Source organism: Drosophila virilis, unplaced genomic scaffold (assembly GCF_030788295.1).
Source record: "Drosophila virilis strain 15010-1051.87 unplaced genomic scaffold, Dvir_AGI_RSII-ME tig00003822, whole genome shotgun sequence".
NCBI lineage: Eukaryota > Metazoa > Arthropoda > Insecta > Diptera > Drosophilidae > Drosophila > Drosophila virilis.
Window position 1 is genome coordinate 327,491 of NW_027212957.1, and position 18,807 is coordinate 346,297.

At 41.0% G+C, this 18,807-nt stretch overlaps 1 protein-coding gene across 1 annotated transcript; it reads right to left on the reverse strand.

The window, feature by feature from the left end:
- Nucleotides 1-2,963: 2,963 nt before the first annotated feature.
- LOC138911767 (uncharacterized) lies at nucleotides 2,964-6,521 on the reverse strand. Its single transcript, XM_070211152.1, has 4 exons — nucleotides 5,198-6,521; nucleotides 4,286-4,528; nucleotides 3,822-4,237; nucleotides 2,964-3,710 (listed from the first exon to the last, which is right to left on the reverse strand). The coding sequence occupies exons 1-4, from the start codon at nucleotides 6,519-6,521 to the stop codon at nucleotides 2,964-2,966; spliced, it is 2,730 nt and encodes a 909-aa protein (XP_070067253.1).
- Between the last annotated feature and the right edge of the window lie 12,286 nt (nucleotides 6,522-18,807).

An 18,807-nucleotide genomic window follows, 5' to 3' on the forward strand; every position in this document is an offset into this window, starting at 1 on the left:
TTTACGTGCACAACAGACTACGCTATCCACAATTCGTTTCCCTTGTTATGCAAAACTTATTTATTTATTTACGTGATTTATTATTGTACAAGAAAATAATATAATACCTAACGGGAGGGAATGATAGCTTCTAAGGCCATCGACTCGACAGTTAGTTTATGTATACTATATATTATATTTATATTATATGTACATATATTATTTTATATTATATATATACTATTATATGCTAAGGTGTGGTAAGAAGAGAGGTAGGTTGAATTTGGCCGAATAGACATATCCTAATGTTATTAAGTTGCGGGCAGTTATTCAATATCTGTTGGATTGATAATTCTCCCCCATTTAGGCAACTGGGTTTTGGTTTTCTTTTAAGTAGATGGGCGTGGGTTGAGTCGGTGTGACCAGTTCTGAGCCGGGTGATAGCACCGCAATGTCTTCTGTGCCATGAAGCTGGATATCGGACGGCTTCCTTGCTTGGGTTAAATTATTAAAGCCTATGGACATGATGGCCCATTGTGTCATTTTGTCTCTTTTTAGGATATCCGCTCAATGTTGCGCCATAAGTCTTCTCTGACGCCAGGGATGACTAATAGGAGATTGTGCTGTCGGTTAAACCGCTGCATCTACAAGTTCATTACATTTTATGCATATGAACCTGGGGCCCAAAGAAGTTTTATTTTGGTAGCGTGTTTGATTCAAAGATGTCGAATTCAGCATATCAGGCTGTTTTGGTGGTATGTGTTTTTTAAAGGCATTGACATTAGAAAGACCGTCGCTGCATATTATGAATTCGCCCTTAAGCTACAGCTTCCGCGGATTAGCCCACGACTCTGAAGCTAGTAGTGTTAATTGTTTTCAATCCGTCAATGTAGAGCCGACTCCAGTTGGAGAATATTTCTGTTTCGGCAGATAGCATTTGCTAAAATAAACTTCTGATCAGATTTTTTAAATAAGTGGAGAGACATATTCACGGTGATGGTCCTGTATTTTCCAAGAAGGGGATGGGCTATTTCGTTCCAACGATATGGGATATTCAATTGATGTTTCTTGAAAAAAACTTGAACACATACGGATAGTAGACATGACTTTTAATCTTCGGCGCTACTAAGCCGTTGTGTTGAAGTCTTTTAGCAGAATTGGGTTAGTCGATCAAAGTATTTTAGGGATGAGTTAAAAAGTCGGTTGAGCAGCTCTCATCTGTTTTTCAGGAAGATCCGCTTGAGCTAAACGGCATTTCGTTGGAGTTTTGGGGAAGGCCGTGCTACGCCGTTCTGTTGCATGGTATGCGGGGGAGAACAATTTGATGTTGGATGGAGCGCACCATCCATAGATTGCCAGATTGTCGATTTTGGTCAGTATTAAGGCTCTTGTGGCATGAACTAGTGGATGGACAAGGGAAGGCTTGTTCTAAAAAACTAAATGATATTGAGGCGTTTATTAAGACTATCTCTAAGATTAACACAGTGTTGCATATCCGTAAGTCTTCTGTAGACCGTAAGGCTAAAAACTTTAATAGTAGATTTATTTTATTATTATATTATTAACCGTTAAAGTTTAATATGGACAAGGTTTTTATTTCCAAATAAGGAATGGCTTACATTTATTTAAAGCAAGAGTAGCTCCTGAGAATTTTCCCCATTCTACGATATCATTAAGTGTTTGATTGAAGGAAGGGAATAGTAAATCTGTACTTTTGCAGTTACTGAAGATAATGGCATCGTCAGCGTACGCAGAGAGCTTAAGTATTATGTTATTGAGGGAGTTGAAGGCAATCATGAACAATAATAATTTAGAGAATTAGTTACGGTGTTATTAACTCTAACACGGTTGGATCGCTGGGTCATAAAAGCCTTCATGATTTGAAGGTCTTAGGATATTCTACCCTCCGGGAAAGTTGCTTCAGTATAGTGTGCAGTCCAACGCGCTCCAAGGTCCTTTCGAAATCGTTACAACAATTCTGGTTGAAAGGGCATCTGACGCTTAATGATGGATACGCAATAGGAAGTTAATGGTACTGTGCTGTTGTTTGAATGCTGTTTGTTTGGGGCTGATAAGTTTATTTTTGGATATAAAACACATGTTACTTTTGGCAAGAAGTTTTTCCAGTGTGTTGCTCAATCAGGAGAGTTGGGATATGGGACGAAAGGATGATATTTCGTGGAAAGGTTTTTCGGGCTTAAGGATTGGATTAATTCTAGTTCAATCAGTGTGATCTGAAATTCAATGATCTTATAGTCTGTGGTTAGCAGATATCCCAGAATTTTCCTTATTAACTTTATGCACATTAGAGAAGTTATCATGCTTGGAATAATTGGACCACATGCCCAAATGCATTGCCGAGGTCTACCGAATTTTGGAGCTCTACATTATTAGACATTTATTTAAGAGGTACTAGGAAAATCCCTACTAATTTATTGATATCGGCCCATATTTGTTTGGTTTTGGAAAGTGGGTTTTTGTCAGAGCTGAAAATATTAAAAGCTTCTCGTTGTGCCCTAACAGCTTCTGTTCTTGCCGCAAAGTATGCTGCATTCCAGAATGACGTCTACCCTGTAGTTTTGTAACTACTTCCAGGCCCATTTATACAGCTTAAGAAAACCAGGCTGAGTCACCATATTTTGTAGTTAATACACATATATACATTAGATATATATGCACTTTCCATCCAAAAACACAAATAGATATAAAACCTCTCGTTAGAAAACCTCTCGTTACAAAGGAATTGTGTAAGTTTTTCCATACCAATATAAATAATAAGATCAATATTATTTACTGACACATATTTTTTTGTCCAAACTGCTGCACAAACACATTATATGCACATATTAGCTGCACACGATATGTAAATCGTAAGTGTTTAAACACACAAAAAAAAAAACGCAAGTGATAAATATCCAGGACGACGTATGATTGGGTTGTTCTTCAGCATGGTACAACATGTTTAATGCAGGGCCTATTTCTGATTATGGCCACTGCGATTCTTCTAGATACAAAAATGGTGGTCCAATGAACCACCTGGTTGAGCCATGTATGTTCCAAGCATCGGAACGGATCCAGTAGAGCACATCCTTTGAATCTGTCCAGAATGTTCGTGTATGTATGCGTACCGACATTTCCTTTTGGATACATTTGGCCAGTCTCAGACCTAAGACCGCGGCCATCAGTTCCATTCGAGGTATGAACACGGGCTTTAGGGGTGCTACTCTCGTTTTCGAGGCGACCAAACTGCAATGTACTTGGCCATCAAGTTCAGCCCGCAAAAATACAACTGCGGCGTAAGCATTCATACTGGCGTCAACGAATGTATGCATCTGCACAGCCTGGGCTCGGCTCACCCACTTCATGCACCGTGGAATGCGGACGGCATTCAAATTTGAAAGTAGATCAAGCCAGTGTTGCCAATCGGCTTCGTCTTCGTTGGTAAGGTCGTCATCCCAGCCGATATTGGATCGCCATATGTTCTGAAGGATGATCTTAGCGCGTATATTAAAGAATCCTAGCAGCCCGAGCGGGTCGGAAATAGACATGATCACACTCAGAACACGTCTTTTAGTTGGGCGCTCCTTAGATGCTTTCGCGAGCAAGTTCGGCGTCACCACAAACGTCAACAGATCTTGTCCAGGTAGCCACCACAGGCCTAAGACCTTCTCTTGCGCTTCATCCTGAGCGCTGATACGCTTGTCCAACTCCTCACAGTCGTCTTCCAGCGCCTGTATAACTTACTTCGAATTTGATGTCCAGCGGTGCATCTCGAAGCCCCCACTAGCATGAATCCTTTTTACAGTCTCAGCTTACTGAATCATTTCAGCTCCAGTATCCACCGACTGCAGCCAGTCGTCGACAGATGTGTTTTCGCAAATCGCCTTTACGGCATCCGGATGCTCCGCTACAAACCGCTCGGCATTGCGATTCTTGACGTAATTTGCTAGAGCTGGCGAGCAGGATGCTCCAAACATCATGACTTGCATAACGTATGTTTCGGGGAAGCGTGACGAATCTCCATCACGCCAGAGAAACTTCTGTGCCGGTTGGTCTTCATGGCGCACCTTGACTTGATGAAACATTTCCCTTATGTCGTCGGACTCTGCGATAGGACGCTCTCGGAAGCGTATTAGCACCCCCATCAAAGATGCTAGTGTATCTGGACCTTTCAACAAACAATCGTTCAGCGACATGCCACTAACTTTGGCAGCCGCATCCCAAACAAGGCGCGTCTTTTTCTTGTTCGGATTGGTGACTGTAAAGATAGGAAGAAACCACGATGTAGTGTTAGCTACTAACTCACTATCCTTCAACCGGCTGATATATCCCTTTTGTTTGTAATCGTGCATCGTGCTCATCATGAACTCTTTCAGTGGTGGGTCTTTTGACATGTTTGCCTCTAAACATTTCAGGCGCTTAACAGCCATCTGATAAGAGTCTGACAGGTGCATGCGATTGAACCTCCATAACAGTCCGGTCTGCCAGCGCTTTTCGTCTTCCAGATAGGTCGTTGTTGCCTCCATAATCTGCATCGAGCGTTCGTCTTCTTTGGATCAAAGCGGATGTGAGGAAACGCTCACACCTAGTGACTCAATTAAAAAATAGTTCTTCAGAGCTTCATCCATCCCACGCGCCGCACTGCACTGGCAAATATGTAGCAGCCGAGGCGTGGTGCTGTCTCCCACAGTAGGGCGGCCATATACGGGCCATCCTAGTCTGCTTCGCGCTGCTATGACGTCGTCGTTTTCACCTTCTCTCTCCAAGGGTGCAGTTATTTTGATATTGTCTAAACCAATGATAAGCTGAGCCCTGACGCTGTTATACGGCAGAATAGGAAGCGTAGATAAGTGCTTCCGAGACTTGAGCAACTGTGGCCCGATTTTTTGCTTTGGTAAGTCCAAGTTCGCTATTGTTCGCACGTTTTTTAAAGCATACTGTATTGCGTTATGTTCTGGATCTGAAATGCTCACAGCCACGGACATCGTCTCAGGTTCATTCTTGGTTATGTCCTCTGTCCATTTAAGACACAGCTGGGTCGCAGGACCATCTAATTCCAGCTCGTCTGCAAGCGCTCTTTCTATTAACGTACACTCAGCTCCTTCATCCACTAATGCATATGCGCGCACGCTTTTTGATTTACAATAGAGCGTGATTGGAACATATCGAAACAGTGTCTTACTTGCGGAGCTGCCGTGAAACATAACGGCAGACTCACTTGCCTTAATCCGGTGGTTGCTACCTTGGCCCGTGTGCTCGACTTTACTACCACTCGTGGTAGGCGTATGCAGCAGCACATGGTGCGTTGACTCGCAACCATCTACATGACACTTCTTCTTTGATTTACACTGTTGTGCACGATGACGTAGAAAGCAGCAAAAACAGAGCCTCTTTTTCTTAACAAGTTCCCAGCGCTGATTTGTACCCATTGATCTGAAGTCGTCGCAATTTGATAGACGGTGGTTACCGGCGCACTTCGCACATGAAATCGTCTCCTGCTCCTGTTGTGAACGTTGTTGCTGAGAACCCTCAGGGCTATCTACCGTGTTGTGCACAAAAATTCGCTCTCTAGTGGTTTTCGTGGAGCTCTTCTTTTCATTACCAGCCGGTGGTGTCTCGTAGGGCGTAACCATAGTCGCGCACATTGCGACATTGAACAGCCAGTTATCAAAGGTGGCCAAACTGCTACCTGCATTCGACATTCGATGCCGGCCCCAATCCAATTTCATATTGCTGGGCATTTTAGCAACAAGTTCGTTCAGCAGCGCGGGATCGTAAAGATATTCGTGCATACCAATGGCCGCTATCGTTGCGCAGTAGTTTTGGACAGCTAGGGCCAGTCGGATAACGGTGTTCAAGTTGTCCGACTTTATTGCTGGTTCCTCTCGGAGCTTTTGCTGCAGAGCAGCATGTACTATTTCAGAGCGGCCATACAACATTCGCAATGTGCCTATAGCATAGGGCACTGTAGCTGGGATCATAAGTTTTCCGCGCACCGCATCCAGGGCTTGCCCTCTGAGGCACTTCTGAAGCCTGATGAGATTTTCCTCGTTGCTGAATCTATATCTCTCTGTGGATTGCTCATAATTGCTGATAAAGATCAACCATTCCTCTGGTTTGCCTGTAAAAATTGGTAAATCTTTGCTGATGACATGTCGCCCGCTGATTTGCGCAGGTGTCAGCGATCCATTCCACGGCGTCGCATTATTACAATGCACATTGTCAAATTGCTGCCGTGGCACGTGCTCAATCGATCTATTGAGCGCTCCCAGACCTGTGTGGCCCATGTACGCGGCAGTACTGGGCTCCGTAGCCTGGTTAAACCTCGCCGTATTTGCTTGATACGGCAAACTGGGGTGTACACTCCAATTAGCCGCAACCTGTTTCTGCTTGTAGAACACGTTCTGGTATCCCAAAGGGTCGAAAAGAGCTCCCACTTTCTCAGTTCTTTGCTGCCTTGGTGTTGAACTTTCCCTTGGACCGGGTTGAATACTACTTGTCGTCCTTCTCGCACTTGCATCTTGTTCATCACCGTCAGCCATCTCGCCACACCAATACTATGCAATCCGCTTTGAGGTTATGGCTGCTAAGTGTGAGTCTAGCTCTTGTACCACGTGTCTCTCTATAGGCAGCTAAGGTTGTGACTTTGCAAGTCGCTTGCTTCGCAGAAATCTCCGCCGTAGCAGAGAATATTTCAGAATGTTGGCACCGAGACTCGTGCCGGGGCGCGTATTCGGCAGGGACTTCTAGCGTCGAAAGATACAACTCGATTCAATTCGATTCGTACGAGGCGGTACGATATAATATAATTCGAACGCTGAAATCTTTATTATTCTTTCATTATTTAACAACCTATATATTACATGATTATGAGACTTACATTCGTGCTCCGCACCCGCTTCTCTTCTCTTTCACTTCTGCTCAGCTACAAGCACAAAACGAAAATGAACCTAGACAAAAATGCAGCTTGTGCAGCTGCGTGCGATCGACTTATCATGTAAAAACTAATTCTAACGGTGCGCTTCCAGTGTAAGCAGCGAGGGCTGCTTACAAAAAAAATGCGAGACCCAGTAGGACTTAGTCAATAGCTATTTTCACTTCGCCCCGTAACAATTATTATTAATAAAATATATTTTTGTCATATTAATATATATTTTTTTTTATATATTTGGGAATGGAATCTTACACTTAACATTGTTTAATTAATTACAAAATAATAACAAAATAAATAAATATTACGGTTGTTTTTTTTTTTGCTGCTGTTTGTCCTAAATTTTTATATAAAAAACAAAAATATATATAGACCACCTCATCCAAATTGGACCGATTTCAACGTTCGAATTAATTTCGCTTATCTAACATAAATAAAAATAAAAATTTTTTCAATTTGTTTTTTTTTTTTTTGTTTGTAATTGGTTTCGTTTATAAAAAAAAACCGCCTCATTCCAATTGGACCGCTCCGTTTAAATCAAATTAAGCGAATTTTTGCCTCTCCGCTGCCATACATGTCCGAGGCTCTTGAGGAGCCTTCTATGCCAATTGAAAGCGACAAAGGCAGTAAGCAGCGAATTTCCGTTTCGTGAACACAGCACAGAAGATCATCTTCACTTCCGCACTCTTCGATAAAAAAGGATTCTTCGCAGAGCTACTTTGCCACAAACACACAAGGTGCGCTCATAGGCACGGCTATTATCAACATTTGCTTTTTGGGCACTTGTTACACAGCACTTGCACTCAACGATTTGGGATCGGAAGCGATGTTCATCTCCGAACGACTTTTCAATGTAATTAAGCTTCCTTTCCCACCAGTTCGAACAGAAGTAACCGGCTTAAGTAAAGCCATCTCAGCCAATTCACAGAAGTTATGGCACTTCAAGATTGGCTCCCCTACTGGCAATTTGCCCTCGCATCCACCTCAACACAGCATTCTGAGAAACCTACCAAATATTCAACAACATTATCCCGTCAATCCTCCTCGGCGGCACACAATCCAAAAAATGCGGTTCGCATTTTCGGCTGGGTCTTGGAAAATGCGGTTCGCACTTTCGGCTGGGTCTTGACTGGCCCAGTAGTTAAGCCGAGTGCCGCGAGAATTTCGGCCTTTTCCATAAGGATTGCAGTCAGCCTCAGACTACCTTTAAACGATGTTCTCAAAAAGATCTGGGAGGTGGAAGATCTGCCAGCCAAACTGGTAAAAGATTCAGACTCCATATGCGAAAGTAACTTTACTCGCACCACCAAAATAGATGAGACTGGCAGATACACAGTTACGTTGCCCTTCAAGAATTCTGATCACTTCAACTTGGGACATTCAAGGTCTATCGCACTCGCTCAGTTTTTGAGAAACCAAGGGCGTTATGAGAAACGCTCTGCTGAAAGAGCAGTACGACTCCGTGATCAAGGATTACCTGGACTTGGACAATATAAAATAAGTTCCTCCTAGCACTCCAATAACTTCTATCTCCCTCAATACGCTGTCTTTAAACCAGACAGCACCACCATAAAGATTCGCGTTCTGTTTAACGCTTCTAGCCCTAACCATCCAGATATGGAAATGGCGTTCCTTCTGCAATTTTTTCAACGTAATCAGAAAATCGCGTTGACCCAAACCACACCCCATTTTAAAGAATCTTTTACCGGAACAGTAAGAATGAGCTCTGTGATTACGAGCTGAAAATTGTCATTGGGGTCAACTGTGCTTCTTTCTGGCGATACGGGTCCTGCAACAGATGGTCACTGACGTTCGCTCATAATATTCTTTGGCGAGTGGCGTCATTTCCAATTTTATGTTCGTTAATGACGTGCCTGCCGGGTCGCCCCCTAAGATTAGAGACGTCCGAGCCATCGACGAGCTGCGTACGGCTCTGGACACTGCTGGATTTCTATTGCGCAAATGTACCTCCAACGACAAGGTTGTCCTCATCAATGTTCCAAGAGAGCATCTATTCCACGCCGATTTCTTGGCGATTGAAGAAGCTAGCCTGGTGAAGACTCTCGGTTTACGCTGGAAAACAGACACCGACGAGATCTTCTTCGCCCCGTCCGACATCAAAGTTAAGCAATCCTACACAAGACGTAAGGCGCTTTCCCAAATCACCAGGTTGTTAAATCCAGCGGGGTGTTTATCTCCATTCGTGGCCCGTTCTAATATCTTCATGCAAGAAATCTGGTTTTATGATCTGAGTTGGGATGGAAAGAATTCCTCGAGAGCTATGCTACTCTCAACAAAATACTCAACGCCAGATGGGTTCAATTTTCCCCTCAGACAAAAATGCAGTTCCAAGGGTCTAGCGATGCGTCTCAGAGAGCTTACGGAGCAGCAATATACACAGGAATAAAACTGCGCATAAATTTTCAGTCCATCTGCTGACAGCGAAAGCCGCTCCGGTGAAGACCACCTCCCTCCCTCGTTTACAGTTGTGTGGCGCTACCCTGCTTGCGCTACAATAGTGCTAGCCTGGCTTAGCAAGAGACCTTGCAAGTGGACAAATTTTGTGGCTAATAGAGTCGTATAATCGCACAATCGCCAGTCTCAAAAGCCTACTCCTATTGAATCAGTCCATTAAACTGATGAAGAGCTACGTCCCGTTAAATGCAACTCGGCAAAATTGCCAACAAAATCTAACATTGTAGTATATACCATTTTATATGTATATGTACCATTTTATAAGGCGCTGTCAGACTGTCAGACTATCAGTGTTTGCTCGACAAGCAACTTATTTCAAGCTCAAGCCCGATCATAAATCGCAGTCCGTTCATCGATCGCAATGGACTCATGAGAGCCTGCGGGCATCCCCTCCTTCTTCCTTATGGAAGCTTTCTCACATGTCTCCTCCTTCGTTTTACGCATCGCATCTCCCTCCATAATGAAAACCAGATAATGATCCGGAGCAAGTTCTGGATTCCCAAATTCAGGAATCTAGTTAAGGCCGCGATTAATTCCTATCGAGTATGTGTTGCTTATCGTAAGAAGTTGCAAGCCCAACTCACGCATACAGGCGTCGACTTCGCAGGACCGTTCGACATAAAAAACTACACAGGTCGAGCAAGCCTATTAACCAAGGGCTAGGTTTGCGTTTTTGTACGCTTTAGCACACGAGCCATACCTTAAAAAGTCACTTCGGACCAGACGACCGACCTGGCCGCCTTCGCTCGATTTGTTTCTCGACGAGGGTGCCTCCAACAAATGTATTGCGACAACGGTAGAACGTTCGTTGGAGCTTCCAAATTCCTATCGCGTGACTTTATAGAAGGCACAAAATCACGTGTAATATCAGCTATCAAAACTTGTCTTGGCGCTTCTACCCTCCAAGTGCCACCCACATGGGTGGCTTATGGGAAGCAAGAGTAAGGGGCTTCAAGACTCTCTATTACAAGGCCACTTTCTCTTTCAAATACACGTTTGTGGAGTTATCCACGCTCTTATCAAAAATAAAAGGCAACCGCTGGCAACGCATAAGTCCTTTAATCCACAGTTCTGTTTCTGTTGGAATGAGGAATACCTCAAGAAAATGCATGAAAGAAATAAATGGCAACATTCAACGAGAAACCTTCAGGTCGGTGACATGGTTATCGTCAAAGAAGATAATCTTCCATCTAACGAATGGCGCCGCGGCCGAGCATGGGTGACATGGTCCGCTTGGTAGATGTTCTTACTGCCCGCGGTGTCTTCAAAATGGCCCGTGGCTAAGCTTACCTACCTCCAATGGATGATTCCAATGCCATGATTCCGTAGATACAGACCTCCCAACTAACACCTGTTTTGTCCCCTGTGTCTATGAAACTAACAAAACTCCAGCGACATAGGGATGTTCATGCCTCAAAGTATGCTGCATTGCAGAATGACCGCTACCCTGTAGTTTTGTGGCTACTTCTATGCTCATTTATGTAGCTTAAGAAAACCAGGTTGAGTCGCCATATTTTGTAGTAATTGACAGTTGAAATAAAATAGTGGAGCGCATTACACGTATAATTGTGTTTTTAATCATCGCGATAAATTTTTAAAGTTCAAACCCTGAATCAAGAAAATTCACATCCCCACATTTTCAGCTTCTGTTTTAAGCAAGGCCCTTGCGTTTTTTTAAGCTACCGAATTGGTACAGTTTTGGGAGGATTTATAATTGTATATATTATTTATAGAACCTGCTTTTGCTTTCTCAGATCTTGAAGACTTGGGCTAAACCAAACAAGGCTTCTTTTCTGTCTTATAGGATTATTTTATGGAATGGTTTCGTTGGCTGCTGTTTTTATGGTTTTCGTACTTTTGGCAGCTAAGAGGCTTAGATCGTTTGTTGAGGGAAACTGAAAGTACTTCTTACAGACAGATTGGAAAGTACTCCAGTTGGCGTGGTCAATTTTGAACCTAATTAAAGGTGGGAATTTTTGATGTTTAATATGTGTTAAAGAGTTAATAGTAATAGGGAAATGGGAAATTCTTCTGATTCTTCTAAAAGATTGGATAAATGCAAGCATGTTTTCAGTCGTACAGACACAGTCAAGTATCCACTGGAGCACCCCTATACGATCCCTTATAAAATCATTCAACGCCAGAGCGACAGAGTCAACGAGCTGGACGTAAACGGCAGGAAAGTTGCAGTGTTGGTGGATCGACTCAAACCAACATTTGTGGCCAATGAGGATATCCCTAGGATTCGGGTGAAATAGAAAAGACCTCTAGCAACAGCTCAAGCTTCCTGTACAGAAAATTTTGGATCAATAAAATACATGAACAAACTTTTTGGTAACAATACCAACGCTACCTATGAGTCAGGATCAACGGTGCAAGTTAAGAAAAGGTGGAAATGGGAAAAGTGGTTTTCATATTATTATGAAATTGGAATTGGCGAATGTTGCACTATTCCATGTTGATAGCATTCGTTAACCCGAACCCCGCCGCTAGCATCTTCTACATATCCTGGTCGTAATTGGAGACGGTAGTGCTCTTAAAGAAACAAATATTTTTCTACAAGTGCGAAAACTTTAAGTCGCGCCGTCCATGGACATGTTTTTTGTTTCACAAAAATGTGCAAAGCTCAGATTAATGATAATAAATATATTTTTTTTAAAAATAAGAGTTGCCAAACACAAAGAGTTCAAAACGAATTACGAACTTAAAACTACGAGCTCAAAACTTATTACCAGGTCAAAAGAACTTAATAACAAACAAGTAAGAGGGTCTAGTCGGGAGCTCCCGACTAGGGAATATCCTGAGCCGTCTTATTCAAACACTAAATAAATTAAAAACAAAAAGTTTCCTGGCTATGCCTCTATTCAGCAGCCAACCAATAATTAAGTATTATCACTAACCAAACAACATATAGACTAGACATGAGTACCAGAAGTAGACACAAAATGAATCGGTGGCATCTGGTCCAAACTGTCGATTAAGGGAGTAAGATATATGTACATATGATGTATTTTTGAACCGCTTACTCTACACGAAAGTGCTTGGCGCACTCTCTTCCATATGATTTGTGCGATAGAACGGCAACGCTGTTAACTTTTATCTCGCTCGCACTTACTCTCAGCTCTCAATGCTCTCTCTATGTTTAGGGATCGTTTCAATGTGTGTGTGTGTGTATTTGTCCGACGAGCAAAACTGCGCACAAATTCAATTTTTCCCAAATGCTGAGGCATGTCTACCCTTTTGAAGGCACGGCTAATATGAAATAGAGAAAGGGTTTGCCACGTCGATGCGAAATTGTTGCATTTTAGCTCGCTATGGTTGGTAAGGGTACCCAAGCATTGCCATGTGTGCATTTAAAATATTGTGGACTCGCTATACACGCATACTTGCATATTTTGTGTATTAATAGAAGCATTTATGCGCTTGTGTGCCTGTTGCTTGCCTGCCTGCCTGTCCCCGATGCAAATTTAACAAGATTTTAGGATTTCTGATTTTGGACCTTTACACACAGACACACACATACAAATGTCTGTGAATCGGCTGATCATGGGCGCAAAAGAAAATACATTATTTGCACGCGTCTGACGCGCGCCCTTCTTTTCAATGATTTTAATGAATGAAATTTGAGTAAAAATAAAAATGTTTAAAATATTAAAATATACCATATTAAAAAATAAAGGAGCGATTACTAGAATTTGTGCGCAGTTTTGCTAGTCGGACAAATACACACACACACATTTAAATTGTGGCTTAAATTGATTGGCAATACAAGTTGGGATATTAACTTGATTTATAGCTCTTTGGTGGTAGCGGAGAGGTGGCGATAGGTATAAAATAAAAGATACATGACATATATACAATATTCTCGAAGCAAAATATCATGTTTGGTGACTCTAGCTTTTATTATTTAGCCAATTTTCTTAAAAAACAGGATGTCGATATCGATTTTTATCGATTGCTTGGAAACGAAGTGATTTTTCTATATCGGAAACAAATTCGATCTGCACGGGAGCACCTACATCTAAAATTTCAAGCCGCTAGCTCTTATTGGTTCTTAGATCCTTTCATTCGTACATACGGTCGGACGGACACTCAGACGGGCATAGCTAGATCGACTCGGCTATTGATGCTGATCAAGAATATATGTACTTTATGGGTTCGGAGATGCTTCTTTCTGCCTGTTACATACATTTGTATTTTGCACAAATACAATATACAGCTATAACCATTTGTAATGGGTTCAGGGCTTAAAAAATTTGTACTAGAACAAAACGTAGCACCAGCTCAAATCTAGTACGCGACTAAATTAAGCACCATAGGAAAGGGGTGCCGAAAAATTTGCTGCCGAAATAAATATCCATGACGCCCTGATTTCGCCTAAAATGATTTGCAAAACCCATTATCATATGTTCCCGCCTATAGTTGAACTTATGTGAAAGACTTTCGTCGCTGCCTTGTCGCCTCATCAGTACTACAACGCGCCTTAGCAGCAAACGTCGACGGTGAAGCTGCATATTTTTCGGAATTTTATTATTGACTGAATATTCCACAAAAAAGATGAGTTCAATTAGTGGATCCGTGTAACAAAGAAATTTTATATACTTCTTCAAATCAATTTTTTTATGTCGTCTCAAAGATACAAGAGTATAACTGAAATTCTTTTACCATGATCGTACACCGTGGGCATAATTTATATCAATTAGGCGCATCCCGCAAAAAAAAATTATTTTTTTTGATTTTTTTTAGACTCAACATTATCTTTTTGCTCTCTTTCTCTTCGTTGCGATGATCGCTATGTTGGTCAAGAGAGCAACTTGTTATTTGCTTAATGCGAATCCCGATGCACCGTACTGTCCCGCCCAACCGACCGAGGGGCACAGTCGTGTAACGTACCCCACGAAATAAAACAAAAAACGATAGACGCTACAAGTAAGTGTACAAATACAATTACAAATAAAATAAGGCTATCTACTTGCTAAATAGTTTAGAATAGAAGACTTTATACGAGGAAGAGAAGAATCCAAGAAGAATACTCTGTAAAGCTTGGTATTGTCATCACAGAGAACACTGAACGGTTCATGCAAAGCATAATTAGTTGATTATGTGTTAGTTTAGTAGAGATAGAGAAATTTAATTGGCTAGTCTACAATGAAGCGTCAATTTCACCAGTAATTAATATATGAATAAATATTACACCAAACATAGTTCTACGATTAATCAAAGAAGGAAGGTTTTTCATTAGAAGTCTGCTGGAGTACGACGGTAACCGCACAAGAGAATTCCAATTTGTCGTGTACGGATCGTCGAACTCCTTCGAACTATTCTGGCCTTATTAACCACAGTGTTAACATGAGAGTCGAATTTAAGTTTGTGATCAAGGATGATGATCATTACCTTGATCATTACCTTGCATTTGGAGCAGTTTGAGTTTAAACGGTTGGCTAGATACCAAGCCTGAAACGCAGTTATGTCAGCCTGTAAAAGATAACAATGCCATATTTATATATGCAAGCCATAACATTTCATCAACAGCATATGTTAATACTCGAGAGTGGGACGCTCACGCTGATAAAAGTTGTTAAAAGTAAACAGTAATAGAAAATTAGTATAATTAAAGTAACTTAAAAAAAATAAAAATAGAGTGGGACAGTATCGAGGGAAGGTCATTGATGAATCGAGTCAAGAGTAGCGGGCCAAGATGACTACTTTGAGAAACACCGGAAGTCACCAGAATTAGTTTATAAAAAGAAATTCTGAAAATAATCTTTTGCGTACTACTACACAAATACTCTGAAATCAAGAGACTGACTGGGAAACTGAGAAGCATAATTAATGAAGCCTTACTAAAATCAGTATAGATGACGTCAGTCCGCGTTCTTTTCTTAAACCCATTAAAGGCGAAATAAACTCAAGAATTCATGCTGGGAAGGTTGAGACGTTATGATTCTCTCAAAAGCTTTAGGTACAGTGAATAATTTGGAAATTCCTCTATAGTTCTCGACATCAGACTTATTCCCTTTCATGGTGAGGAATAATGAATGATTCCTTTAAATGGTTAGAAAAGATAAAGTGCTTACGGACAATTCAAAAGGTTGTAAAACAAGCAGGAACACCATCAGTGCCCGGTGAGTAAACCGGCTTGATAGTTCGCTAAGAAGCGAACTTTCGGTAATAATGGGAGCGGAGGAGTTGGTTTAAAAAAATTTTGCGAACAGATCGGCTATGCCAGAATCAGTGTTCGCGCTATAACCTGCAAATTTAACCGAAAAAGTCAAAATAGATGTCTTTTGTTTAGAATTGACGAAGTTATACAATTGCTTAGGATGATGTGAAAATTAAAAGCGACTACGCCGAAGGTAATCCTTATAACAAATGGAATTTGAAATGCATAACGGGAGAAACCTCATAAGTCCATTTGAGAACCAGGGGAGCCTATCCGGCACCGCTGGGTGATCAAGAGGAACGCAGACATCAAAAATCGAGTACAAGGTATTATAAAAAAGTTTAATGGCAACATCGATGCCTGTACAATTGTACAGTTGGGACCGGTCGCCTTACAGAATAAGATTATGTAGCTTATAAAAACTAATTAAAGGTCTATCAGAAAGTAGGGATGAGATCGATTTATTAGCATCAGGACGGGTTTGATAGGTGAAACAAGTTAGATAGAGGGGCATATAAGAACATGAAATAAATATAGAAAAACTTCTAAATACAACTCTTACAGCCACCAACTCAATCTCTGAGATGAGAAGATCATACGTTCGGACGAAAGAGCAGACTCGACAACCATCGTTTTCCTTCTCCGAAACGGGAAGCTCGATCACACCTGTAAGGGGTGTATATGGAGGTAAAAATTCAAGAGTTTGAGATGTCCGGCTTCAGCCAGGTCTCTTTAAAGGCGATAACTTTAAAATTAAAAGCTAAAGAGTCTAAATACAGGCTAGTGAGTTTAAATGTAAGACCTATTACATGCTGGTAAGCAAGCTCGAAAAAACAAATTGGTTTTTGATGCAACAACTAAGTTGATGCACCATTAGAAATAGGGGGTAATAAAATCGGCGTCCGATTTTTCTCTTTGGCCCTATATTCATTTTTTATTAAGTGTTCCAGCATCCCCGCCTAGTCCAGTGTAACCCGCACATTTAAAATGCACGACATTACAATTTGGATTGGCCGTAATTTTCATTTGGTAAGTTTTTTTTTAAAGCAAATAATTTTATGGTCTATTATAATGGGTCTCTACTGTAATAACGCAGCCAAATAAAAAAACAAAATTAGATTAATAGCGTATGGAGCACTAATAAGCGGCACAAAGAAGAAAAAGTTCAAAGCACAAGTTGAAAAACGGTAGAGAGCGCGAGAGTAGTCTATTCATAGATTGCTTGCTTGCTAACGAAAACTTGCTCACCAGAGGGGCAATGTGCAGTTAAACATACAACAACAAGAAGCTAACCCGCACAGCTAATAGCGCGAGCGCACAAACAAAAATACACAAGAACAAATTTTAAATAATTAAAATGCACAGGCCACAAGCATGCACTCGCGATAAATAAAAAATAGACCGGGAAGGCAAACCGAATAAAAAAAAAATTAAATATAAAAATTTAAAACGCCGGTGATTTATTAAAAAACAAATGGGAGAACACAAAAAAACACGACTTGTCGCTTCAACTGGAGATTAAAGTTAACTTATTAAAGAGTGCTTGAAAAAATAAACGAGTAACTAGAGTGAGATATAAGATAGCTTAGCCGCATATAAACAAATTTTTTTTTATTTTTCATCTTGTGTAAGAAAACAATTCATAAAAATTAAAGAGCTGAGGCTTATAAATGATTAAAAGAAAGAGAAAAAGAAAAGACTTCTGAATTATCGTCACCTTTCTTTTGGGCAATAGTTGTCATTATACCCTGAATCCATTAATGATGGGTATAAGCATATATTGTATTTGTGCAAAATCCAAATGTATGTAACACGCAGAAGAAAGCATCTCCGACCCCATAAAGTGTATATATTCTTGATCAGTATCAACATCCGAGTCGATATAACCATGTCCGTTTGTCAGTGTGTCTATTTCTATGCGAACTAGTCTCTCAGCTTTAAAGCTATCTTTATGAAACTTTGCAGAAGTCCTTCTTTCTGTTGCACAAAGCAGATATGTTAGAACCAGCTGAATCGAACCACTAAATATACCTGCCATAGGAATGATCGGTCGAAAATGAATTTGTTGTATGAAAATACAATTTTCTTTATCAAGATATCTTGACAAAAATCGGTATTTATTAGTTTTACTATGCTTTTCATATAACAGCTCATTGGGTTTTACGATGTTCAGCAAATCACCATGCAAGTGGACGAAGTTCGTGGCTAATAGAGTTGCCAAGATTATACATTCCACCGACTGCTGATCTAGTTAGCATAGGCGTCTCTTAATGGGTTCTCGTGGCCAATGAACTTTGGTGGCACGGACCATAATGGCTACAATTATCACGATCTCAATGGGCAACTCCTATCGAATCAGCCCATTAAACTGAGGATGATCCCCGTGAAATACAACTTAGCAAAGTTGCCTCCAAAATCCAATATTGTTGACCGTTTGCTCCGAATTCAGTAAAGCACTTAGAATCAAAGCCAATATGGACCTTTTCATTAATCGCTATAAGAAACCTGATAAAAATCAGCAGCACTGAGCTACCCGAAGCTCAAAAGCGGCTTATTGTACATATATAAATTATTGAGTATTCTCAGGAGAATCACTGTTTGCTCGACAAGCAACTTATACTAAGCTCAAGTGTCATTATTAATCTCTAACCGTTCGTTGAAATGAAATGAAAATGAGTCATAAGAGCATTCAGTATGTGAGCGCTTTAGAGTCCCTGCGCAATGACGAAAGGCATCGCATCTTCATTCATCGCATCTCCATTCTCCGGTGCAAGTTCTGGATTCCAAGGCAACGATATGTTTCTGTCAAGTATGTGTAGTTAATCGCAACCAGTTGCAAATCCAACTCATTTACCCGACGAACGAACCACGTTCGTATGCCCGTTCTAGAATACAGGCGTCGATTTTGCCATACATTTAAAAACCACTTCCGAATTGACGATCGAAAATTTCCGTGTTCGATTTCGTTCGACTTGTTTTTCTACGGGGATGCCCTTAATTAATGAACTCTAGCAACGCGTGTTTTCTTAGAAGCCGCGAAAGGGACTTTTATTTTCCTAGCACCCCTAAAATAGGCCCATTGGAAAGCGGGAGTAAAAACCTTAAAAATGCTATTTTACAAGACCACTTCTTCTTTCAAGTACACGTTTGAGGAGCTATATACACTCTTATCCAAAATGGCAGCTTAACTCAGCTCGAGGCGGTCCATTTATAGAGCGTTCATCCTGATAATCAAAATTCGACAAGAAACCTGCAAAAC

Coding starts and splice junctions, on each gene's coding strand:
- LOC138911767 (XM_070211152.1), bottom strand. CDS start 6,521: ATGGCTGACGGTGATGAACAAGATGCAAGTGCGAGAAGGACGACAAGT. Junction 4,529..5,197: donor CAACCACCGGATTAAGGCAA/GTGAGTCTGCCG, acceptor TTTGATCCAAAG/AAGACGAACGCTCGATGCAG. Junction 3,711..3,821: donor TCGACGACTGGCTGCAGTCG/GTGGATACTGGA, acceptor TAAGTTATACAG/GCGCTGGAAGACGACTGTGA.